This window comes from Leptopilina boulardi, unplaced genomic scaffold (genome assembly GCF_019393585.1).
Source record: "Leptopilina boulardi isolate dan_hultmark-lab unplaced genomic scaffold, ZJU_Lbou_2.1 LbouV2_392, whole genome shotgun sequence".
NCBI classification, from domain to species: Eukaryota; Metazoa; Arthropoda; class Insecta; order Hymenoptera; family Figitidae; genus Leptopilina; species Leptopilina boulardi.
In genome coordinates, this window is record NW_026137965.1 from 2,870,142 (window position 1) to 2,896,155 (window position 26,014).

At 24.5% G+C, this 26,014-nt stretch overlaps 4 protein-coding genes across 7 annotated transcripts; 2 read left to right on the forward strand and 2 right to left on the reverse strand.

Moving 5' to 3' along the window:
• Positions 1 to 412: 412 nt before the first annotated feature.
• LOC127288629 (glutamic acid-rich protein-like) lies at positions 413 to 8,174 on the forward strand. Of its 4 annotated transcripts, none has more exons than XM_051316211.1 (8): positions 413 to 730; positions 899 to 1,252; positions 3,568 to 3,836; positions 3,935 to 4,121; positions 4,747 to 4,802; positions 5,378 to 5,511; positions 5,679 to 5,865; positions 6,448 to 8,174. In XM_051316211.1, the coding sequence occupies exons 1-8, from the start codon at positions 580 to 582 to the stop codon at positions 7,171 to 7,173; spliced, it is 2,064 nt and encodes a 687-aa protein (XP_051172168.1). In that variant the 5' UTR covers positions 413 to 579; the 3' UTR covers positions 7,174 to 8,174. The 4 variants fall into 4 exon arrangements, with proteins under 4 accessions (XP_051172168.1, XP_051172169.1, XP_051172167.1 ...); XM_051316212.1 differs by having other exon boundaries at positions 4,753 to 4,802; XM_051316210.1 differs by lacking the exon at positions 4,747 to 4,802 and adding an exon at positions 4,256 to 4,395 and having other exon boundaries at positions 414 to 730.
• LOC127288631 (glycogen [starch] synthase) lies at positions 5,593 to 15,583 on the reverse strand. The gene is made up of 12 exons (XM_051316214.1): positions 15,288 to 15,583; positions 14,840 to 14,993; positions 14,581 to 14,765; positions 11,920 to 12,116; positions 11,246 to 11,438; positions 10,914 to 11,176; positions 10,614 to 10,824; positions 10,397 to 10,533; positions 10,186 to 10,318; positions 9,720 to 10,106; positions 9,415 to 9,618; positions 5,593 to 5,863 (listed from the first exon to the last, which is right to left on the reverse strand). The coding sequence occupies exons 2-12, from the start codon at positions 14,979 to 14,981 to the stop codon at positions 5,843 to 5,845; spliced, it is 2,073 nt and encodes a 690-aa protein (XP_051172171.1). The 5' UTR covers positions 14,982 to 14,993; positions 15,288 to 15,583; the 3' UTR covers positions 5,593 to 5,842.
• An 85-nt stretch (positions 15,584 to 15,668) lies between these two features.
• On the forward strand, positions 15,669 to 19,443 carry LOC127288632 (ruvB-like 2). Its single transcript, XM_051316215.1, has 7 exons — positions 15,669 to 15,826; positions 16,152 to 16,265; positions 16,349 to 16,783; positions 18,300 to 18,732; positions 18,810 to 19,078; positions 19,158 to 19,263; positions 19,330 to 19,443. The coding sequence occupies exons 1-7, from the start codon at positions 15,821 to 15,823 to the stop codon at positions 19,353 to 19,355; spliced, it is 1,389 nt and encodes a 462-aa protein (XP_051172172.1). The 5' UTR covers positions 15,669 to 15,820; the 3' UTR covers positions 19,356 to 19,443.
• Positions 19,358 to 21,530, reverse strand: LOC127288634 (uncharacterized). Its single transcript, XM_051316218.1, has 3 exons — positions 21,184 to 21,530; positions 19,916 to 20,050; positions 19,358 to 19,842 (listed from the first exon to the last, which is right to left on the reverse strand). The coding sequence occupies exons 1-3, from the start codon at positions 21,287 to 21,289 to the stop codon at positions 19,814 to 19,816; spliced, it is 270 nt and encodes an 89-aa protein (XP_051172175.1). The 5' UTR covers positions 21,290 to 21,530; the 3' UTR covers positions 19,358 to 19,813.
• Positions 21,531 to 26,014: the final 4,484 nt, after the last annotated feature.

Here is a 26,014-nt window from a genome sequence, read left to right on the forward strand (position 1 = left end):
AAGGTTATCGCATTTATTTGACATTGCCCAATTTTGCTATTAATAGTTTTTCTTTAAGCTGACTGACGTGGTCGAAAAGTTATTTTCAGCAAAGATGAAAATTGTTGAATAGAATAAGAATGAATTACAAAATGTCATAACGAAGTGAAGAAATTTTTTTTTTTTCGTGCCTTTTTTTATTAACAAAAAAGAAAAAAAAACGAAACGAAAATATTTTATTTTTCAAAAAATCTGTTTTTTATAAAAAAAAAAATATTCCACTTCAGGTAAAGAAAATAAAATTCATTTTTAATCTTTGAAAAAATAAAAATAATTTCGTAAAAAAAAAAAAAAGAAAAATTGATTAGGAAATATTTTTTTAAAAAAGATTCTTGTGCTGACGCCCCTGGAGCAACTAAATTAGTAGCAGAAGACACTGCGACTGCGGAAGGTTGAGAGGAGTTGGTTTTCTGTCATCTTGGACAGATTTGTGCTGTTTTGATGGCTTCTCGACGAAAGGCGTGACATTTTTTTTTTAATTTTTTATTTTTTTGTCAAACAAAAACTTGAAATTACGCAACGAATAGAGAGACAAAAAAAATGGCTGAGCTAACGGATTTTGGTCCTCGAAAAACAATGATCGTCCTAGCCATCGTCGCTGGATGTTTTGCTATTTTATTTCCCAAGATTTTTTATCCTATGCTTGCTGGATCTGTCAATTCGCATTCTGCCCCCAAGAATCTTGATTCCGGTAAGTAATTACATTTTTTTTGTATTTCCCTTTTTAATTTCGAATTGGATTTTTTTTTTTTTGATAAAATAGAAATTTTTATTTTTGCAATATAATGAAAAAAAATAGGTTATGTTGATAAATATTTGGAAAAACATTAATTGCAATTAAAAGAGATTATTTTATTAGCATGTTGCGACGTAATTTTTGAAAGCGATGTAAACACTGTGGATATAATGCAAGAAATGTGTCGGAATATTGTCAATCATCATCAGGTTGATCCTCGTGTACGTGAAATTTTGACAGCTGGGAAATTAACACATCAAAGTGCAAAACTTTGTCAAGAACAAGTTTTAGCACGTTGTGGAATTGATTTATCAGTTTTTTTAGCTGAAACAGAAAGACTGGGAAAATCTAATAAACAAATTTTGGAGGAAATTCGTACATTCAACAGTTCTTTATGTTTGAAATTAAATTTTGGAATATCATTGTCACAATTGGGAACACCACATCTTATACGTTATCATATTTTAATGCCTCACAGTAAGAGACATTTGATAAATATTAATGGCTTTTTTTAAAAAAAAATAACCCCTAGATGAAAATTTTCTTGAAAACTAATTAACTAATAAAATGTGCATTCTAAAATGAGCTTAAATACAATTTTCGCTGGATTAGGTCATCCGATATATATGGAATACAGACTGTTCGCCTCTTTATTTTAATGGCAAAATGCCAAAGAAAATGAACATAACATCTGGTTTATCAGGGCTAAACCATCATAGTCCAAAATATCGGTTTTTCAAAAAAAAGAAGTACTTTTTTTTCCTTAGCAAAATTTTGGAATTTTTTCACTAAAATTAAAAATTGCATGAAAAAATTGAAAATTTATTTCCACTTTTATTTTTGAAAAATTTAATTATTCTCACAGTAATTAAAGCGGTTTATTTGAAATAACATTCTTTTGTTTCTAAATTAACAGGCCTCGGATTATACGATTTTTTCGAATTTTTTCAACAACTTTTTTCGATTTATTTTAATAAAATATTTAATTCTTTCTAAAATTTTTCCATCTAAAACTTTTTGAAATTTAATAATTTCAACTATAACTCTTTTGAAATATAATTATTGAAAATGATTTTTATATAATATTCTTCAAAAATTCAATTGTGTAAAGTATTTTTTAATTGAAAAATTTTTTAATTCAATTTTTGTCTGCAATTTCCAATACATTTTTTTAGCAGGAGAAATCATCAAAAATTTCAATTAAAAATCACTTAAATTCAATTATTTTCAAAAATTTTTAATTAAAACCTATTTAAAATTTAATTATTTCTAAAAATGTCAACTGTAAATCTTTCAAAATTTCATGATTTCTATAATATTTTTCAAAAATTCAATTATTTGAAAGCAAATTTTTTCAATTAAAAAATTTTTAAATTCAATAATTGTATATCAAATGTTTTTAATTAAATTTATTAGAAATTACAAAAACCAATTATTTTTGTGGATAATATCTAATAAATCACGAAAAAATTCAATTAAAATTTAATTATTGTCTGAAAATTAACAAAAATCTTTTACAAATTTGTCTTACAATTAGTTCGATTCTGAAAAAAATTTGAAATTAAATTTTTTTTTGATATTTTTATAGAATTAATCTCATTACTGAATTAATAAAATGAATTTAATATAACATTAGTTATTTAATGTAAAATATTCATTAACTAATTAAATTTTGTTAAAATAAAAAAAAACGATTTTTTCGACTTTTTTTTGGAATCTAAATCAACTTTTATTGTGCCTTAAAGTCGATCCGAGGCCTGCAGTAATTAAATCGGTTTATTTGAAATAACATTCTTTTGTTTCTAAATTAACAGGCCTCGGATTATACGATTTTTTCGAATTTTTTTTTCAAAAATACAACTTTTTTCGATTTATTTTAATAAAATATTTAATTATTTCTAAAATTTTTCCATCTAAAACATTCTGAAATTTAATAATTTCAATTATAACTCTTTTGAAATATAATTATTTAAAATGATTTTTATATAATATTCTTCAAAAATTCAATTGTGTAAAGCATTTTTGAAAAATTTTTTAATTCAATTTTTGTCTGCAATTTTCAATTCATTTTTTTAGCAAGAGAAATCATCAAAAATTTCAATTAAAAATCACTTAAATTCAATTATTTTCAAATTTTTTTAAATAAAACCTTTTAAAATTTAATTATTTCTAAAAATGTCAACTTTAAATCTTCCAAAATTTAATGATTTTTATAATATTTTTCAAAACTTCAATTATTTGAAAGCAAATTTTTTCAATTAAAAAATTTTTAAATTCAATAATTGAATATCAAATGTTTTTAATTGAATTTATTAGAAATTACAAAAACCAATTATTTTTGTGGATAATTTCGGATAAATTCTTCATCAACAGAAATCACGAAAAAATTCAATTAAAATTTAATTATTGTCTGAAAATTAACAAAAATCTTTTACAAATTTGTTCTACTTAAATAAAATTTTGAAAATTTGTCTTACAATTAGTTCGATTATGAAAAAAATTTGAAATAAAATTTTTTTCGATATTTTTATAGAATTATTCTCATTACTGAATTAATAAAATGAATTTAATATAACATTAGTTATATTTAATATAAAATATTCATTAACTAATTAAATTTTGTTAAAATAAAAAGAAAACGATTTTTTCGACTTTTTTTTGGAATGTAAATCAACTTTTATTGTGACTTAAAGTCGATCCGAGGCCTGCAGTAATTAAAACCATTTTTTTTTGAAATAACATTTTTTTGTTTCTAAATTAGGGGAAATTCTGAAAATTATTTATTTTTTTAGGTACAATAAGACAAGAGCGACGAACTCCTCCACATGCTGGAGGTTTACATCCGGCAATGATTGAAAAAGGAAGAGCCATACCTGCTTCGCATATTATGCCAAAAATTCAAGGTCGACCTGATCATGTTGCATCGACGATAAAAATGAGGCCATCAATGGGAGGCGCGGGACATGTTGTTCCTGCACCAAAGGGAAATTCAACAATGGGAATTATTATGCCACTCTACACTATTGGCATTGTTCTCTTTTTTCTCTACACTATTTCAAAGGTGAATTTTTAAAATAAATAATTTTATAAATAAAATTAAAAAAAAAAATAAATAAATAATTTTTAATATTTAAAAATAATAATTTAATTTTTCAACAGGTATTGAAAAAAAGTTCCGACAGTGAGATAATTTCGAATCCCTATCCAAATGCAGAAGCTGAGAGAGAATTTCAAAAGATGGTTTTTAATCCCGATGTTTTTACTACGGCCATGACTGGCGGTACAATAAATACGACGAAAGAAACTTCCATGAAACCAGTGCCAACGATAGAAGAATTATCTGAACGTAAGAATTTTCAGTTGTTTTTTTTTTATCTCTAAAGAACTCGCTCCGAAATTTTTTTTTTTTTTTTTAATTTCTAAAAAAAGATACGTGTTTTAAATCGATTTGGTAATTTTGTACATGCTGGAACACTGTAGAAGCAGCAGGAGATATAGAGATAGATCAACTAAGACGACGATTGGTTGAGACAGAAGCAGCGATGGAACGAATTGTTGCTCGAATGGGCAATTTATCACGTTCAGTTATGCATATATCAAGTCCACAGTCCGAATGCAAGGTTTATTGTATAACAATTTAAAAATGATTTTTTTTTTTAAAACTTTTTTTTTTTTTTCTTAGACAATATGTACAAACTTTGCACGTTGCTGTGTTTTTTGATTGCATCTCCAAAATGCTTTTCTGTCAGTGAATGATAAAATCGTAAATATTATTTACGATATATGAAAAATCGACTAATAATTTACACAAAGAAAAGATAAATAAAAGGATAAAATCATATTTATCGAGATTTTCGATTTAAAAAAAAAAAAATGAAATTTAAATTTAAATTAATATAAATGTATTTCTATATAAATTTAAATATTAATTTATTAAAAATATCAATCGAAATATAATTTTACCTTTTGAGAATTAGATGAAGCTCCAAAATCGAATGGTCTGCTGGCAGTTGGCCATAAGTTGAAGGTATTTTTTTTTATCTTAAAAAAAAAGCTTCTGAAAGTTTGTCTAACAAGTAATTATTAATGTCAAAATTCTTAGAAACAATATGATTTCATCAATTTTAATTTAGAAACATCATTTGTAATACGAAATTACGTAACAATGTAAAATATATTTTTTTTCCCGCTATTTCACTAATTTATTAAGGAAAATATTAGTTTTTTTTCAAAATTAGTGACATTTTTCTAAATTTTAGAAATGTTTTTTTGCATGATTCACGAATTAAAATTTTATTTTGATAAATGTTTTATTTTATTTATTTAAATGTTTGAATAATTACTTTTTTTTAAAAAATTATTGTTAAGCTTTATTTTTTCTAATATATGTTTTTTTAGCGCAGAATTTACAGATCCAGTGCAGTTATTAATGTTTTAATTGCAAGAAAACTTTTGCAATTATGCTTATTGCAATATTATTTGTTTGGACTTTTATTATTATTTTAATTTAATATTTATTTGCCTTAGTGTAAACAAAATAAATTGTTATATTAAAATTAATAATTAAAATAATTAATACAATGTTGAATTTTTTTTTTTTAGGACGAAGAAGACGAAGAACTGGATGATACTTCACATGGAGAAGTTAAAGTTTTAAACGTTGAAATGACTGCATGTTGTGAAGGTGGACAAAAATGTAGTCGACCAACAACTCCCACTTTTCCTGGACACAGCAGGTAGCAGAAAATTAAATAAAATTTTTTTATTGAAAAAAGTATACAGGGAAAAAATTAATTTTTTATTAAATATTCAATAAATTGTTTTCTATTTTTAATCCTTTATTATTAAAGTTTTGAAATAAATATTTATAGTCAATAATTACAATAAAATTTTTTTTTTCTAGTCATGTTGAACGGGAAAAAACGCCACCAGTGCCTATTTATTTGGAGGGTGCACTTCCATCTCAATGTGAACTTCTTGTGACGGAATCAGAAACTCAAACAGTAAAAGAAGAGGAAAGCGCCGAGGCACCAGTTGTTCTCTCAGGCAAAATGACCCTTTCCCTCATCAGCCTCGACCAGATTCCAGCTGTAAGAAAATATTAGAATTATCAACAGAATCGAACTACGGGAACTTGTTTTATTTGGTGATTCTTTCATTCATTTGACAGTTTGGCTAAATTAAAAAGAAAACTAATAAGTCACAAAAAACAGGAATTTGAAAGCAATAAGTTAACATCTTTTAAAATAATTATCTTTATTTAATTTACTGAAACTGAATTTTTATTTACTTACTATACTGATTTCTGTTATTTGTGTTTTTTTTGCATATTTTTATTGAGATTTAATTATTAAAAATGAAATTTACTATTTTTACTTAATTATTAACATTTGTTTTCGAATAATGAGCTTTTAAAACTAATTTGATGGACTGTCAAGGCTTTAAAAATACTAATATTAAAAAAATGAATGAATGACGCTAATTAAAAATTATTCTTGATAATTTAATTAATTGTTTTACTTCTTCACTAATTATGCATGCATAGTTTCCCGTTGTTAAATATATATTTAATAGTCAAAATTAGTCTAAAGTGCGGTAAATGTTTTTTTTTCGGTATTTTGAAAACTTTTTTGATTCAAAATATTTTCCAACACTATTCTTTTATTTACCAGGATGACGAGGATATTACGGAAATGGAAGTCGAAACAATTTTAAATGATGTTACGAACGTTAATGAAAATGGAAATTTAATAAGAAAAAAAGAAAATACAAATTCAAGTCGAATTACGAATGAAGATACGAATTTAAATCGAATAATCGATATTAAAGAAAAAGAATTTCAGGGTGAAAAAATTGAGAATCGAAGTGAAGTGAAACAACGTGGAGGTGAAATTGGTAAATTGAATGATTATGAGAAACAGAATAGAGTCGATGATGATGAAGAAGATGAAGAAGAAGAATATGAAGAGGAAGAAGAAGAAGAGGAGGAGGAATATGAAGAAGAAGATGATGAAGAGGAGGAAGAAATAGAAGTTGACTTTAAAAACGAAAAGAAAAATGAGAAATTAGTATTACAGAATGTTGAATATAAATCTGGCGTTTCCGTAGCGCAAAATTATAATAATAACGATGAAGAGTATGATGATGACGAAGAGGAGGAAGAAGAAGAAGAAGAAGAGGAGGAAGAGGAAGAGGAGGAAAAGAAAAAAATACATAAAGTAGCAGAAGTTGAAGATACGGAGGAAGAAGTTGAATATGAGGAGGAAGAAGAAGAAGAAGAGGAGGAGGAGGAAGAAGAAGTACATAATTTAGCAGAAGTTGAAGATACAGAAGAAGAAGTAGAATACGAAGAGGAAGAAGAAGAAGATGAAGAAGAAGACGACGACGAAAAAGTTTAAAACGTGTCAAAAATAAAACTAAAATTTAGGTAAGTTCGAAATTTTAAAAAATATTTCCGTTTTGTAAATTATTGGACAAAAGGAAGTGATAATTTTTGTATTTATCAATGAATAAGGCGCATAAAAATCAATTTCATGCTTTTAAATATAATTTTCTTATTCTAAATTCGAAATTAATTATATAATTTAATAAAACTGAAATAAAAATTAAATTAAATTTTTTTGCAAACATTTTGACACATTATTTTTAAATTCCACATTATTCAAAAAGGAACAAAATTTAGAAAAGCAATTACGACTTAACGATAGTAAAACAATTTGAACAGAAAAAAAAAACTAAAAGTCAAATACTGCAATATAGTTTTAAAAAAAAAAATTGTGGATAGTGATTTTTCATTTACTTTTTACCATCATCATCATCATCAACATCATTATCATTATCATTTAATATGTAAATTTATTGTTTTATTTCCTTCTCATATACGTAATATACGAATTTAAAGAATAATTGTAGATTTTGTAAACTAGAGTGTAGACATTTCGGTCTAATTGGAGAAATCGCTTATTGGCGAAATTAGTTTTTATTTGCCAACTTTTACTTCCATCAAGCAATAAACATAATCGATATCCAATATTGTGTTCAATATTCGTTACATATATAAATATTTACCTAATAATAGAGAAATGTGTTTAGGGAACGAAATAAAATAATAAACAAAAAATAATAGAAACATGTAAAACAGTTTTAGCAAAAAAAAAAAAATTATTTATTATGCATTTTTGTAGATAAATTATTTATTCTTCGGATAAAAAAATTGCTTCCGAAAAGAAGCTTCTATGTAAATCGTTAAGTTATTATTATTATTATTGATAAATTAAAATTTATATAATTATCTATTAGAGCAGCTGTGTTTTGCGATTTCAACAATGAGATTATAAAATTAGATTTCATTACTTAACTGTAAAAAAAAAATAAACATTAAAACTGTTGAAATAGTTAATTGAGTTGAATCATCTTACCTTGTAAATATTTTTTTTATTTTACATTTTTCATCGTTTACATTATTCATGTTTTTTTTAAAAAAAGTACATGCGAATGAATTATTTTTTAAAAAATTGATAAAAAGATCTTTGAACAATGTACATTATTTAATGGAGTTCAACATTTATAAATTTACAAAGAACAATCAATTCACGATCAATTAATTCACAATTAATTAATTTACATTAAAAAATTCAATTATTTAAAACTATTATTTAAAAAATCAGACTATTTTTCAATAACGATTCAGTAAAATCTATCATTCATCAATTATTAGATACAACAGATGCAACAATACAGACAATATTAGTATTAATGCTTCAACAATTTTTTTTTTTTTGAGAAGTAATTCTACAATTGGGATTATATAATAATAATCTATAAATATTAAATCTGTTATTATTCTATTGTAGCAGTCATGTTTTTTAAAATTCGAATACATCCCAGGAATAAAAAAAACTCCTTTCAAGCGTTTAGTACAATAAAAATATGTTAAAATAATCTTGGAGTATTTTGTGTGTAAGAGACAAAGATAGAGAGAGAGAGACAAAGAGACTCGTACAGCATTCTATTAGTTTATTTTCTTTCTCTTAATTCTTCCAACTGAAATAAAAAATTGGAATTTTCTTTTGTTATTTGCATTTTGTTTATAGTTTTAATTTTAAAAAATAAATAAAATAAATTTTAGAATATTACAGGCCTCGGATCGACTTTAAGACGCAAAAAAATCGCTTTAGTCGATTTACATTCCAAAAAAAGGAGAAATAATTGATGTTTTTATTTTAATTAAATTTAATTAGTTAATAAGTATTTTATTTATTTATTTCATTTATTTATTGAAAATATACGGCAAATAAATTGAAAATAATTTATCAAATAATCTTAAATAATCATTTTTAGAAGTAATTGAATTTTCAAAGATTTACAATTCAAAATTTTGAAATTAATTGAAATATAAAAGATTTTTAATTGAAATTTCTGTTAATGAAGAATTTATTAGAAATTATAGTCAAAAATTGGAGTTTTTAATTAGAAAATTGCTTTCAAATAATTTAATTTTTAAAGAATATAAAAATTTTAAAGAATTATAATCCGAGGCCTATAATCACTAATATTATTAGTGATGATTAATAATAATTATTTCAATAAAAATGATTTCATTGAATAAAATTAAAACAAAAGCAGAATTATTAATTTACCTCTTTTTCATCATCAACTTCATCCTCCTCATCGTCTGATCCATGAACAGAAGCGGCTGGTGTCGTATGCCGTGACGATGACGGAGATGGAGGTTCACTAATTGGTCTTGGATAATTTAATCTTCCCACATTTCCTTCGGCAAATTCTGACTCAAGCTCAGGATAAACAGTGCACAATGCTTTTATTCTCGCCTGACGATAATACTGAAAGAAAGTTTAATTTTTATTTTATTTTCAATTTTGGGTAAAAATAGTTAAATATATATTTTTTTCAAATAAAATTAGAAAAATGAATTTTTACATACAATTCCAAGACTTCGCCAATCTAAAAGATCGCTGAGACGTTCTGTACGATTTCTCTGAATAATACGTTGCCTTCGATTTAGTCGAGCGAAATCGAACATATATTGAGCGAGTTGTTGAACACTTGATTCTAAATCAATAAAACGACGATCAACAATATAAATTCCATAACTCATTGGATCGGCAATATGTTCTTGCATAAAACAACCAAAGCCCGAGAGATTTGTTGTTACACTTGGAATACCCATAACTGTACATTCCGCCGGTGTATAACCCCAGGGTTCGTAATATGATGGAAATACACCCAAATGACAACCACGAACAAATTCTTCATAATCTAAGCCAAATAGAGGATTTGTCGATGACAAAAATTCCGGATGAAATACAACCTGATTAAATATAAACATCAAAAGTTAAATGAAAAATTAACTTAAATTAATTAAACAAAAATTATTTTTGTAAAAATACCTTGACACGATCGTGAACAGAATTGAAAAGATTACATCTTCTCACTGATCCCAATACTGGATCATTCCAATCGTCAACAATATTGTGAGTTGTCACCGGTGGCAATGAATTTCTTTGCAAAGAATACAAACACCTAAAAAATATTAAATTATTAAATTAATAATTATTAATTATTAAATTATTTTTTTATAATAATAAATTAATTAAAAACCTTTTAATTTTAATCATATCTTCTTTTATTAAAATATCATGACCATCGGGCAAATGACCTGCCAAACATGTCTCGTACATTCGTTTACCGATTTTTCGTTGTATATCATCTATTGTATTCTTCAGAGATTTTGTCACCTTAAAAAAAATAATTTTCCAAATTAGAAAAAAATGTTTCTATTAACTAATTTACAAGAAAAAGAAATTAGAATACATACAGCGTGACCACGAAGTGATTCAACGTTAAAATTATTTGTCTTCGTTGGAAAAATGAGAAATGCAACAACAGTCACGTCCGGTTTTGAGCTTTTCAAATAATGATTTAATCTTGCCAAAGCCTCAATGAAAATATCAGCGCCTTTGTTTCCAAATTCATATCGTCCGGCGATAAAAAAATATAGAGTCTTGTCTAAATCAAAATCATAGTGTCTGAAATAACGGTAAATAAATTATTTATAAATTTAGAAAATTAGAAAATAATTAAAATATTTAAAATACATTTAAATAATAAAATTTACCCATAAAAATGTCCCCTCACAAATTCGTGAATTTTTTCCTTACTAACGGCGTGTAAATTTTGAAATTCATGTAACGCAGAAAATTTCTTTACATTCAATCCATTTGGCGTGATAATATCGGGTTTTCTTTTCAATAAATGTTCAGCCTCAAGACCAGTAATATCAGAGACTGTTGTAAAAACATGGGATAAATGTGCTGCTGCACGTTCCATGCAATATCTATGATAAATTTGTCGTTTTCCAGCTTCTTCGTCTACGTTGAACTAGAAAAAAAATTGAAAAATATAGAAGACTATATTTTATTAATCCAAAAAAAAAAAAAACTGATTTACCTTATCCAAATTATTGTAAAAATCAGTTTTTCCTGCACAAAGATATCTTCCAAGTAAAGTGGCATGTGTTGTAAAAACAGTGGCAACATCAACGTGTCTTGTTCGTAATGCAATTAATCCAACGCCAGCTTGCCATTCGTGACAATGAACTATAACTCTTGGCGGTGCTGTTGAAAATTCCTCCGCGGCTTTTCTAATCAATTTTCAATAAATTTTTTTTTGCTATTTTTAGAAGAATTTTCCCAATTTGCAATTTAGTAAAAATTAAAAGAAAATTTTTTCTTTTATTTATTATTCAGTCAAGAAATTTTTGAAAAAACAATTTATGAATTGCAAAAAAAATTAAAATTTAATGAAAAAATCGCTTTAAAAATTTTTAATAATAATAAATATTTATGAATATAAAAAGTATTAGAAAAAAAGAAATTGAAAAAAATAATAAATAACTGGACAAGAAACAACTATTTTGTATTGTTAAAGGAAAATAAATTCTATTCTATTCTGTTCTAATAATAAATAATAAATAAATAATAAATAAATAATAAATAAATAAAATAATCTTCGAGTTTTTAAAGAAATTAGAATTTATGATAAAAAAAAATCGAGATCTTTGTTCCGTTTTTAAAAATAAATTATTAGGAATTTTGAAAACAAAATTTGTTAATGAATAATACCTGAATTCTGAAATAAATTGGCAGACCATGTAGCCAAGAATAATTGCATCATTAGCTTCAACATCCAAATGAGGTATTCCCAAATGACACGTGTTCCAAAGTTCCGATTTGTATTCATCCAATTTCCAGGCTGCACTTCCAATATCCAATAATATTATTTGTGGATTTCCATCGACTAACCAAGTACCTGTCACGACCTTAAAAAAAAAATTAATTAAATACAAATAAAAAATAAAAAGAAGAGAAAGTACACTTTTCCCAAAAATTACTTTTACCAACAAAAACTAATTCCAAACAAAATATTTTCTCAATGGAACTATTTGATGTTCGAAACATGAAAATCGAAATACTAAATTTGTTTTTGCAATTATTTTAAGAATCTACAATAAACCAAATTTACATTAATCCTTGTAATTATATATTTTCAAAAATTGTAATTTGAAGTTGGCCTTTTCTGATTTCACGTGTTTTTTTTGAATAGTAATCTTATGACGTGTCAAATTTTGACAATTCTTTTTCTCATTTTTGCCAAAGTTGTATAATTGTGTTTCCAAATTTCGAAATAAGTTTCTTTAAAATTCCAAATTCGAAAATTCAATTCACGAAGCTCAAGTACACAACATTTACCAACGAAATTTTTTTTAAAGTTGTATATTGATTCAAAAATTGTATACAAATACAAAAAATTTATCATGAGAAAAAAGATGCGCCAGGAAATTTCGTACAAGATAGTAATTTGAAAAAAATTTATTTTTAAAAATTAATTTTTAAGCTGCCAGGGGCCAACGAATACCTATTAAATATTAATTATAAAAACACAGGCCTCGAATCAACTTAAAGACACAAAAAAGTCGTTTTCGTCGATTTATATTAAAAAAAAAGTGAATTTATTTTTCATTTTAACAAAAATATTTTACGGATTTTTAAATAAAATTAATTGTAACTTTAAGTGATTTTTAATTAAAATTTTAGATGATTTCACTAAAAATTTATAAGAAAATGCGGACAAAATACAATAATTTGAAAATCATTTTTAATTGAAAAATGGTTTCAGATAGTTGAAATTTCAAAGAATATTATTAAAATAGTTAAAAATAATTGAATTTCCTTAGAGTTATAATTGAAGTTATTAAATTTCAAAAAAAAAATTTTTCGATGGAAAATTTTAGAAATAATCAAATTTTAGATGCTTTTAAATTCAAATTATTGAAAATTCAATTAATATTGAATTCAAATTTTTGAGAATAATGAAATTTTATTTGATTTTAAATTTGGAAAATAATTGAATTTCAGTTGATTTTGAATTGAAAATTTTGGGAAAAATTTGAATTTTAATTGAAATTTTGGATAAATATTTAATTGAAGTTCATTTTTGATTGAAAATTTGAATAATTAATTTTGAATAGAAATTTTAGAAAATAATTGAATTTTATTTCATTTTAAATTGAAAAGTTGGTAAATAATTAAATTTTAAATTGAAAATTTTGGATAATTATTGGATTTTTAATTGATTTTTAATTAAAATTTCGGGTAATAATTGAATTGAAAATTTTGGGAAATAATTGAATTTTAATTGAAATTTTGGATAAATATTTAATTGAAGTTCATTTTTGATTGAAAATTTGAATAATTAATTTTGAATAGAAATTTTAGAAAATAATTGAATTTTATTTCATTTTAAATTGAAAACTTGGTAAATAATTAAATATTAAATTGAAAATTTTGGATAATTATTGGATTTTTAATTGATTTTGAATTAAAATTTCGGGTAATAATTGAATTTCAGTTTATTTTGAATTGAAATTTTTAAAAAATAATTCAATTTTATTGTGATATTTTTTTTTTTTAATTATAAACAATTGTTAAATTTCATAAAAATTTTAATTGAAAAATAATTTTGATATAATTGAATTTGTGATGTATTTCATTAAAATTATTAAAAATAATTAATTTAGTGAAGAATCATCTTAGTTGAAAATTTGTTAAATAATTGAATTGAAGAAGATCTGAAGAAGATCTACATTTCATACTAAAAAAATGTATTTTATTTACATTTTTTTTCAAATGTAAAAAAAAAATGTCGCATTTTATTAAAAGAAGTCGATAAAAGTCGTATTTATGAAAAAAGTCGGAAAAAGTCGTATAATCCGAGACCTGTAAACCTATAATTTTCATTATTATCATTTAATATGTAACAATATTCTAATAAATTAAATTATTATTGATAATATTAATCTTTAATTTCTTTATAACAAACAATTAAATACTCAATTTGGGGCGCTTGCGCCCGTTTAATTTTGCTAGTTTCTTTGATAATTTACTGATTTTAAAATAGTTTTAAATAAAAAAAAATATTGTACAAACTTTTATTTGGGAAAATTTTTTATTGGTCCAAGTAATATTGGAAGAAAAAATCTTCGTGGAAGGTAATTTTGAAAAAAGTGTCCCACAATTATAAAAAAAAAACAAATTTTTGTTTTGATCTCTTTAAGTGAACCTGACCCTGAATTAAAATTTCTCAAACGCTTTGGAGTAACGCCAATAAAATTTTACATTGCGCTAATACGTATCATTGCCAAGGTAAAAAAGAAAAACACTTCCTACTGACAGGAAAAATTCAATAAGAAAAAAAATATATTTTAAAGGCGAAAAAAAAAATACCTTAAAGCCTTGATCTCGCATAATTTGAACTGCCTTGTTCAATGGACTATTTGAAGGAAAATCTATTTCTTCAACTTCAGTTCTTGCACATGCTTCTTTATAGGGACCCATTAAAATATATTGATCACCCATTTCTTCGGTGGAAACATAAGCCTTTGATCTAATAACAGTATAAATTCCTCCAACTGTAAGGAAAAAAAAATGAAATTAAAATTAAAAATTTGAAAAATTAATTTGAAAATTGAATTTTTTTGTTTACCTTTATTTGCAGCTTCCCAAGAAACTTCAAAATTCCATCGATTTTCAATTTGAGCCGTTTGACCCCGATCCATATTACCCAAAAGATCATTTGTACTGTCTAGACGATAAAATCGTCGTGATGCTCGTTCCCTACTCGACATTTTGGTGCTTTACTGAGAAAAAAATAAAAATTCCTAATTTTAATTATTCTAAACCAAAAAATTGTTTCTGATTTCTAAAATTTAAATTACAGAACTAATTCGAAAATATTGAAAATAAAAAATGTTCTAATGAAAAATATAAATCTCTTCTATAAAAAATTAAAATGATCTCTAATGATTGTAATCAAAATAATGATAATCTCTGAACCTTTGAACAGTTACTAAGTGAATTTTTAAGAAAAAAAATTTATAAAAAAAGGAAAAAATTCGATTTTTCTACACTTGATTCTTAAAACAAAAATTTACCTTTTTTTTTTGAAGTAGATATAGAGAAGTGAATGAAAGTTTTTTATTTCAGGGTAAATGTTGAAGGTCAACCAAGTCAGTAAAGGTCAAACGAATCCCAATTTCAGTTAAGATCTTACTCCAAAAATAAAAAGGAATATATTTTTTTCAATGAAAATATCTTGCTTTCATTTTTCTCACAAATGTAAAATATTTATTTTTATTTAAATTTAGAAAATTTGATTTAATTAACACTAACAACTTGTGTTAAACTACTGCACTTTCTTTCAACGTTAGACACGTGTGTGCCGGGTAGACAGTGCACACACATATGTGTATTGAATATTAATATATTTGTGTATGTTGATTGTTGTTTGTGTGTGACATCTTCTTTTTTAATTCATCTTATTGTCGTTGCACGTCGTTTAAGTCGCGACGCCAGATAACGCATGCGCTTTATGAAAAATAACAGTTTGTCCTCTTTTTTTTCGATAACGCATTTTTTAAGCCGGCGATTATTTTAGAATAATTTGTATGAAAAAAGAGTGAAAAAAATGGCAGTAAGTATTTTTCCATAAAGTTTATTTTGTGTAAAAAAAAGAAAGTTTTTGAAGAAATTACGTTTTGGAAAAAAATATAGTAATTTTTGTAACATAACCTTTAAACTTTTTTTTCAATTTTGTTAATTAATACGGAACTTAATTAATTCAAACGTTAATTGTTAATATTGTTTTAATATTTAATTTATAGAGTTGGTTTATATATTTCGTAAAAAGAGAATTATTTTATATCGATCAAACAAATCGAACATAACCTCTCTTTTTTGAAATGCTTAATCGCATAATATGAAAAATTAGTTTTAATAATTTTAAACAATAATTTCAGACTGTCGCTGCAGCAAAAGTGCGAGAAGTTCGCGAAATTACGAGAATTGAAAGAATTGGTGCTCATTCACATATAAGAGGTTTGGGTTTGGATGATTGTTTAGAAGCTCGAAATGTGAGTATAAAATTATTAATATTTTTTTAATTAATGAATTTATTTTATGAAAATAATTTTTAATATAATTTTTTAAAAAAAAGGTGTCGCAGGGAATGGTGGGTCAGCTTATGGCACGTAGAGCCACGGGTCTTATTTTAGAAATGATTAAAGATGGTAAAATAGCGGGTCGAGCAATTTTATTAGCCGGACAACCGGGTACAGGTAAAACTGCAATTGCCATGGGTCTTGCACAAGCTCTTGGTCAGGATACGCCTTTCACATCAATGGCAGGTTCAGAAATTTATTCACTCGAAATGAGTAAAACCGAAGCATTAACGCAGGCATTTCGCAAATCAATTGGCGTGAGAATTAAAGAGGAAACTGAAATAATTGAAGGTGAAGTCGTTGAAATTCAAGTTGATAGACCGGCAACGGGAGTTGGTGCAAAAGTTGGTAAACTCACATTAAAAACAACAGAAATGGAAACAATTTATGATTTGGGAAATAAAATGATTGACAGTCTAATGAAAGAAAAGGTAATTTTTGTAGAAATTTATTTATTTATTTATTTACTACCAAAATTAAACGCGCGCAATCGCGACAAATTGGTTATTTAATTGTTTGTTATAAAGAAATTAAAGATTAATATTATCAATAATAATTTAATTTATTAGAATATTATTCCACATTAAATGATAAAAATAAAAATTATATGTTTATAGGCCTCAGATTATTAATTATTAAATTATTAAATTTTAAATTCAAAGTCTTTTAAAATTCAATTATTTTTCAAATTTTCAATTTAAAATCAAATGAAATTCAATTATTACCCAAAATTTCCATTCAAAATCAACTAAAATTCACTTATTTTCCAAATTTTCAATTTAAATTCAAATAAAATAAAATTATTTTCTAAAATTTCATTTCAAAATTAATTATCAAAAATCAACTAAAATTGAATTATTATTTAAAATTGTAATTGAAATTTAATTATTTTCCAAAATTTCAATTCAAAATCCAAGACAATTCAATTATTTTCCAAATTTTTAATTTAAAATCTTTTAAAATTCAATTATTTTCCAAATTTTCAATTTAAAATCACATAAAATTCAATTATTATCCGAAATTTTAATTTAAAATCAAATAAAATTCAAATATTTTCCAAATTTTTCTATTGAAAATTAACAAAAATTCAAATATTTTCCAAAATCAACTAAAATTCAATTATTTCCCAAAATTTTAATTCAAAATCAAAGAAAATTTAATTACTTTCCAAATTTTTAATTCAAAATCTTTTAAAATTCAATTATTTTCGTAGTTTAAAAAAAAAATCAACTAAAAATGAATTATTATCCAAAATTTTAATTGAAATTTAATTATTTTCCGAAATTTCAAATCAAAATTAAAGAAAATTTAATTATTCTAAAAAATTTGAATTCAATATTAATTGAATTTTCAATAATTTGAATTTAAAAGCATTTAAAATTTGATTATTTCTAAAATTTTCCATCGAAAAATTTTTTTTTTTGAAATTTAATAATTTCAATTATAACTCTAAGGGAATTCAATTATTTTTAAATATTTTTATAATATTCTTTGAAAATTCAACTATCTGAAACCATTTTTCAATTAAAAATGATTATCAAATTATTGTATTTTGTATGTAATTTCTAATAAATTTTTTAGTGAAATCATATAAAATTTTAATTAAAATCACTTGAAGTTCAATTAATTTCTAAAATCTTAATTTTAAATCTTTTGAAAATTCAATTAAATTTAAAAAATGATTTCCAAAAATTTTTTTGATAAATTAGTTTTATTTCTGTAAAATTTTATTATTGTTTGAAAATTAACAATATCTTTTGAAATTTAATTATTTCTAAAATTTTCAAGTTTAATTTGACATAAATTTGACACGACATAAGATTTACTATTCAAAAAACACGTGAAATCATAAAAGACCAACTTCAAGTTAGGACAGAAGGACAGACCAAGCATTTTATTATTATATAATTTTTTTTGGTAATTTTGTAATATTTTTTTTTTTTGAAGGTTCAAGCCGGTGATGTTATAACGATAGACAAAGCAACGGGCAAAATAAATAGACTCGGACGCTCTTTTACAAGAGCTCGTGATTATGACGCAACTGGTGCACAAACACGATTTGTTCAATGTCCCGAGGGTGAATTACAAAAACGTAAAGAAGTCGTTCATACAGTTAGTCTTCATGAGATTGATGTTATAAATAGTAGAACACATGGTTTTCTCGCTCTTTTTTCTGGTGACACTGGTGAAATTAAATCCGAAGTTAGAGAACAAATAAATGGAAAAATTTCCGAATGGCGAGAGGAGGGTAAAGCGGAAATTGTACCAGGTGTTCTTTTCATTGATGAAGTTCACATGCTCGATATTGAGTGTTTTTCATTTTTAAATCGTGCCCTTGAAAACGATATGGCTCCCGTTGTTATTATGGCTACAAATCGAGGTAAATATTAAAAAAAAAAAAAAGTATTTTAAATAAAAAAAAACACTATTTAAAAAATAAAAAAAAATTTTCTACAGGTATTACGAGAATTAGAGGAACTTATTATAAAAGTGCTCATGGAATGCCAATTGATTTATTGGATCGAATGATTATTGTTCCAACAAAACCGTACGATGAAAAAGAATTGAAAGAAATTTTGAAAATTAGATGCGAAGAGGAAGATTGTGAAATGACTGACGATGCTTTATTGGTACTTACACGCATTGCTTTGGAAACTTCTTTGAGATATGCCATTCAATTAATTACAACAGCATCGCTCGTTAGTCGCAAAAGAAAAAGCACTGAGGTATTTTTTTAAATTAACTATTTGTTTTCTATTTATTCGAGCATAATTAAATTTTTCATCTTTTTTTTCGAAAATTTAGGTTGGTATCGAAGATGTGAAGCGAGTTTATTCCTTATTTGTTGACGAACATAGATCGACACAATTCTTAAAAGAATATCAGGATGATTTCATGTTTAATGAAATGTGTAAGTATTTTTTTTTTTTTGTACTTAATTAACAAATAGAAATTTTCAAAATTATTTTCTTTTTAGCGGAACAAAATATGGACACAACATAGAATGAAACAGTATTAAGCAGTTTATTTTTTTATTTTTCAATTTACATTAACATAGTGATCATTTTGTCAATAAAATGCAGAAATATAATTTCCGCAAATTTTTTTTTTTCATTAAAACAAATAGTCTTATATAAAAAAATAATCTTTTATATCTACAAGTTTATCAAAAAAAAAATTTACAAGTTTACTTTCAAGCTAATCTTTTTTTTGGTGTGTAGCTGGAAAACTGAATTTGTACTAATAAAATATTGAAATTAAAAGATAATTACAAATAATATTAAAATATCAAAATGTTTTAAAAAGAAATATTTTTTTTTTAAATTTCGCTTATTAGTTTTTTTTTAAAAAGGATTTTTCAAAAATTAGTAGGTATAGAATACAGATTTTTCTGACAAATCACATCATGATTGTAATGAGGTCATGAGGCAAATACGGCAAGTTGATATTTTATCATTTCTTCACGACTTTGAATCTTCAATGTTCTTCACTGTAAAATATAAAGAAAATTCAATTTTTTAAAAATAAAAAATTTAAAAGAATAATTAGAACTTTTTCCTCACTTTTTGCTGTGATTAATTTAACATCATCTGGTTTAAATAATGCTTGAGATTTTTTGTCCTTCGAAATAAAGCCGAATCCATATCCAACCTTGTAGACTGGTAATGGTATTACCGTCGACGAAACTGGCACCATTACTGCAAAAACAAAAATTATATTCGATTTTGTTTTTTTTTTTATTTATTTTCAATCTATTGATGAAAAGAATTTTAAAACAATTTTTTGTTTACCAAATATTTGAAAGAAAAAAATTCTTTTTATGTAAATTCAATGACAAAAAAAAAGAGGAATTCTAAATGAAATTGCACTCAAAGTCAAATCATTATTTTTATAAAATTATGCTATAATCCTCAATTGAAAAGATCCATTTCCATAAAGAGAAATTATTCAAAGCACTTGTACTTTTATGCGCATTCATTATATGTATATTTCCCTGATTCTCTTGAGTGCTAGGCATTCACAAATGACTTTATGATGGTCTTTGAAATAAAAAAAAAAAAACAAAAAATAATAAATTAATCGTTTGCCTCGCTTCTGTGGGATTCTGGTGCAATTCTCTTTCCAGGAATCATTTCTCAAGTCCTTATTAGCAGTCGTTTAAACGACAGGGCCAGCATCACGCGCACTTGAAATCACGTTGCTATAATCGCAACCTACGCAACTTGACATCATCATCCCGTTATAAACCCACCTGTCAATACGAATTATATTTGAAAAAAAAAAAAATTCTTTGCTCTATATGGCGATTTTCTTTTGTAATTATTTCTAAAAAAGCTAATTACTAATATTTTATCTGTTAAATAGATTTTAATTAGTTATTTGAAGTCAAATATCAAAAAATCTAATTTTCTTTTGAAAATGATTTTATTTTTTTTTCTCAAATAGTGAAAGCAACCGACTTTGTGGATTTATTACAAAAATATATAAGAAATACGAAACGAAGAAAGTCTTCCTGTGGAAATCGTTGGTAAAACGATTAATAAAACTCAATTATTGGCTTGAAATTAAAAAAAATATTTTTCTCACATTAAAAAAAAAAAGAAAAAAAAATAGACTTAAAGAAAGCGGCTGAAAGTATATAATGTTATTTTTTAAATAATTTATTATTAAATATTATTTATTTTATTTTTTTAATAATTAAAAGTGAGTTACTAATTCACAGTAGTAAGAATTTTTACTAATTATTAAATAATTATAAATAAAAAGTAATTCTTTCTTAAATTTTGAAAGAATGTAAAATAAAAATTTAAAAAAAATATTCATAAATTACCTGGTTCATAAATATTATCCTCATTGCGTTTGTAAATCGTGGGTTTAGCGAAGGTCTCTGACGCAAGACACACAAACACCATAATACAAATCACTTTAATAAACATTTTTGTTTTTCTAATTTAAAAAAAAAAGTTTAATTTTTTTTAATAATAAAAATATTAATCCTTCGTGTGCATGACAACTCACTATATTTATAAAGATGTTAAAATAAAAAAAAAATTTTTTCGCGGCACTAAGTAGTCATAATAAACAATATTATATAAAAGTTATATGTGGAAAAGTTCAATTCGCGGGATCTTGAAAGTGACTGACGAATAATCGAAGTCGACTCAGATGCTGAGTCTTGAATCACAGTAGTAGAGTGAAGAGAGTGTTAATACACTCTCTTCACTTCTCGTCTCTTTAAAAGATTTCGTAGCTAATTTGTCAATGAAATCTTACGAAATTTTTGTTTTTATTTTCAAATAAAGAATCAATTAATGAAAAATTGGAAATTTTTTTTAATTTTACTAACAGTAATTCAAAATTAACAATTTTTTTTTTGTTTTATATATAAAAAATTGACTTTTCATATTGTGAAAAAATTAAATTGGGAATATTTTTAATTTTACTAACAGTAATTCAAAATATTTTATTAACACTTTTTTTGTTTTATGAAAAATTCAATTGTTTTTATTACAAAAAAGAGAAAATGTCGAACAAATTCAATTATTGAATAAACTATTTCGAATAACGAGAATTTATTTCCTATAAAATGTCATCGGAAGCTGTTTGTAAAAATGATTAATGGCTTTGGTGGTAAATCAAACCTTGAGATTTTTTTTTTTTCATCTCAATTACTTGGAATTGATATAGAATTTCGAAAAATTGTACATTTAACGTCCAAAGTAGAAGGAATTTCATTTTTTTTTTTTGTCAAGAAAAACTCGATAATAACAGGATGTAACAAATTTTGATAAAAATAAAAATAAGAAATACACGTCATTAAGCTTCCGTTGAGAGGAATTTCCACAAGGAGTGGAACTACGACAAGTGGAATCGGTCAGTCACCGTCTGACAATGGGAACTGGGTTAAAAAGTGAAAGGTAAGCGCAAGTGGATTTCACTTTTTAAATATATTCCATATTTTGATATCCTTTTAATTTCAAATAAATGTGATTTTTGTATCGTTAAAAAATTATTTTTCAAATGCAAATTTTCCAAAAATGTCAAAAAAAAATTAAATTTCTATTTTTTGATTACCCAGAAAAATGTTGAAATAAAATTTTATTTTGATGATGAAGTTTTTAATTTTTTGTTAAAATTTTGAAATATCAAAATGAGTAAAAAAAAAAAAAAGATAAAAGAAATTCAAGTTAAATTTAAATGCGCACTTTTTGGTGGTAGTTAATGTAAATTTGGTTATTTTTTAAAATTTTGATGACACGTGACTGTGTACAAAAACGAAAATAGAGGGTGAGGGTGTATACAATTCGTCCCTCTTTACTTTTCTATACGTTAATTACACGCGACGTTTCATTTCACCCCTTGTTTTCTCATTTTCCGCACCGTACCAATCGTGTGTTCCGCAAATCCATATATCGACATTTTACTATATTCCAAAAGTTCAAAATTCAATATTTTCGGGAAAATTAATGGATTTCAATATTGGCAAAATATTTAAAAATAAATATAAAAAAATCATTTTATTTCATTTTTTTTAAATTTTTCCATCTAAAACTTTTTGAAATTTTGGTAATTTCAATTACAATTATTTCAAAATTTCAATTATTTTAAAAATATTCTTCAAAAATTTAATTATTTGAAAGTATTTTTCAATAAAAAAATTTTTAAATACAATTTTTATTTTTAATTTTTAATAAATTATTCAGCAACAAAAATAATCAAAAAATTCTAATTCAAAATCACTTGAATTCAATTATTTTGAAAAATTTTAATTTAAAACCTTTTAAAATTTTGCATTTAAAACTTTTTGAAATTTAATAATTACAACTAGTATAACTCTTCCAAAGTTCAATTATTTTAAAATAATTTTAACATTTCTTTAAAAAATTCAATTTTTTTAAAAAAAAAGTTTCAATTCAAAACTCTAAAATTGAATTGTTTTCAGAATTTTTTTTTTTTAGAATAAAATATCTACATCGAGAGAAATGATTTATTTGAACGTTGAACCAAATAAAATATATTTGAGTTAAATAAACGTATATTTGTCTCAGAGCTTATTGACTTATTTATTTGGCGTAAATAAAAATTTTATTTGTCATAAATTTTTTCTTTGGCTCAAAATAAATTTTTTTAAAAATGAAATAAAATTTATTTGCAACAAATAAATGAATTGGTTGGCTCTGAAACAAATATACCATTTCTCTGAGTTTTCTAATTAAATTTAATTCAAATAAAAAAATCGTCTCTTTTTTGAAATTTAAATCAACTTTTTTTGCATCTTAAAGTCGAACCGAGGCCTAAAAGTAGAATTGAATAATAAATTTGAATTTAATTTTTCACGGTCAATATCGAAAGTATTAAATATATGAAATCGTTCTCTAAAGAAGGATTATAATGAAAAAATCGATACGCGCTGAGGATTAAGTAATATATAAATAAAAAATGTTTTTTTTTTTGATAAAAATTGCAAAAACATATAATTCGCATTGCCGTGCGTTTTAATTTTACTTTTTTTTTTTTAAAAAAATTTCTTTAAGATTCAAGAGTATAATCACGATTTTGTGCTTTAATTAATTACATTGCAAACGCGCGCGATCAGTTCGTCGAAGGGTGCTTAACATTCTTTAGCAACGCGGTATTTGCCGTGTGTATATATGTGCAGTGCAAGAGATCATTTAAGTAATTATGATAATTAGAGGGACTATTAATTTAATCAAAATCTTACCGTCAAAGGTAATTCTTGATTTCGAATCTTCATTTAAACAATTTATTTGCAAAACTATATTTTTCCTCAACCTCTCATAAATTAATTTGATTAATTTGCAAATTTGTGAATGAAAAAAAAAAAAGAAACTATTTTCTCGCAATCGATTTTAGATGATTGAGATAAAATGACGCATATTATTGGAAAGCGGGGGTTCAAATATTGTATTCAAGTCTCGTTTTTTGGTTTTACATGGCAGTGCACTTATGGTGACAATGGACAAACGATGACTAAGCTTCCGGGCTCGTGGTGGAAGAAATTCATCCCCGACAAATATTCGAACCCCTTCCCCTCTACTATTTTCTTGCAGACTTACCGCGTTAATTGTGAGTACTTCCCTCCGGGATACCGCAACTTGTGTAGTTAAGGGACCCAGTCACCCTTTTTTTTTTTCTTTCTTTCTTTATTTTCCTCTCACAACCCTTCGCTCGTTCTCTTCATGGTTAAAATATTAAAATTTCCACACAACAGTAACGCCCAAGCTGAAATATCATCAAATTCAAATTTAGGGTTTAAAACAATTTTCATCAATCATTCTTTCTTTTAAAGAGAAAATATTATTTTACATTTAAATTAATTTATTAAATAATTTTTAAAATATTATAAATTATCAAATTGAAATTGTAATATAACAAAAAGAAAATTCTAATAAATTTTCTAAAAAAAAATAATTATTATTTTTGTACCTTTTGGAAAATTATTTAGCTTTATGAAGAGATGAATGAAGTACTTCACTTGCTTTTTTTTTTGCCAAAGCGCAATAGTGGAAAATCCAGTTGGATGAATCCATGAGAGAAAAGGAAAAAAGAAGATTTGTGTGATGAGTGTTACATCGCTCGAGCAATGTTAACACTTGAGGCCTCCCCTTTTTTTTTTACGTATTACCGGTCCTCGCACTTGAAACTTTCGTACACCAACAGCTTTAGTCTGAATCATAAAGCGCCCTTGCATCCAACATTGAACCCTGCAAAGCACAACTTAAATGAAAAAAGTTTCCTACTAAGAAAATCCAATGAGAACGCAAGACAATAAAACAAGTCTTTTTTCCGGCAAGTGTTTTTCAGTCCTACAGAAAAAAAAAGAAAAAAGAGTTTAAAACACTAAAAAAAAAAATTTCAAAAACTTTTCCAAGAGTGACAAAATATTTACTACAAAATTTTCAATAAATAGAAAATTGATCATAGATAAAATAAAAAAAATAAAAAAAAAAACGTTTTAAAGAAAAAAGTATTTAATTCTTCAAGTCTCGAAGTGAGCAAATCGTAAAGAATTTTATTTCGCGTAATAAAATAATACATCAGAAAAATTACCTTTAACTACTCAGCAGTTACTATTTTTTTTTTTTATGTTTTCTAGATTTGAGTGAAAAATATATAAACTTTAACTATTAAAATACACAATAATAATAATAATATAATAAAAATAATAAAATAATAATAAAAAAATAATTTTCTAAAAAAATGTTTCATTCATATTATTTATTGAGAAAAAAAAACCGCTAAAGTGAATTTTCTCTCGCGCGAGTAAAAACGAATCAAAAATATATTTCAATTTATTATTGTTATTATTATCATTATTATGAAAAATCAAAGATAGTGAATGAAAAGGTATAATTTTAAGAAATACTCACATTTTATTACTCCTTTTTCCTTAACGCCATTAAGATATGAAAAGCGCCTGGAGAATCTGTAGCATATATGCAATCAAGTTCATGGAGAAAAAAAATTCTCAATCACTGATTTTGATGTGCCATCGGAATCGATTCCCTTTTTCCTGATTTACATTTGAAAACGCTCTCTCTCTCTATTTTTATTTCTGCAAATAAAAAATTCTAATCAATCACTTGAGTGAAAAATAATTTATTCTTCAATATTACATACTTTTATTAAATCGAAATTTA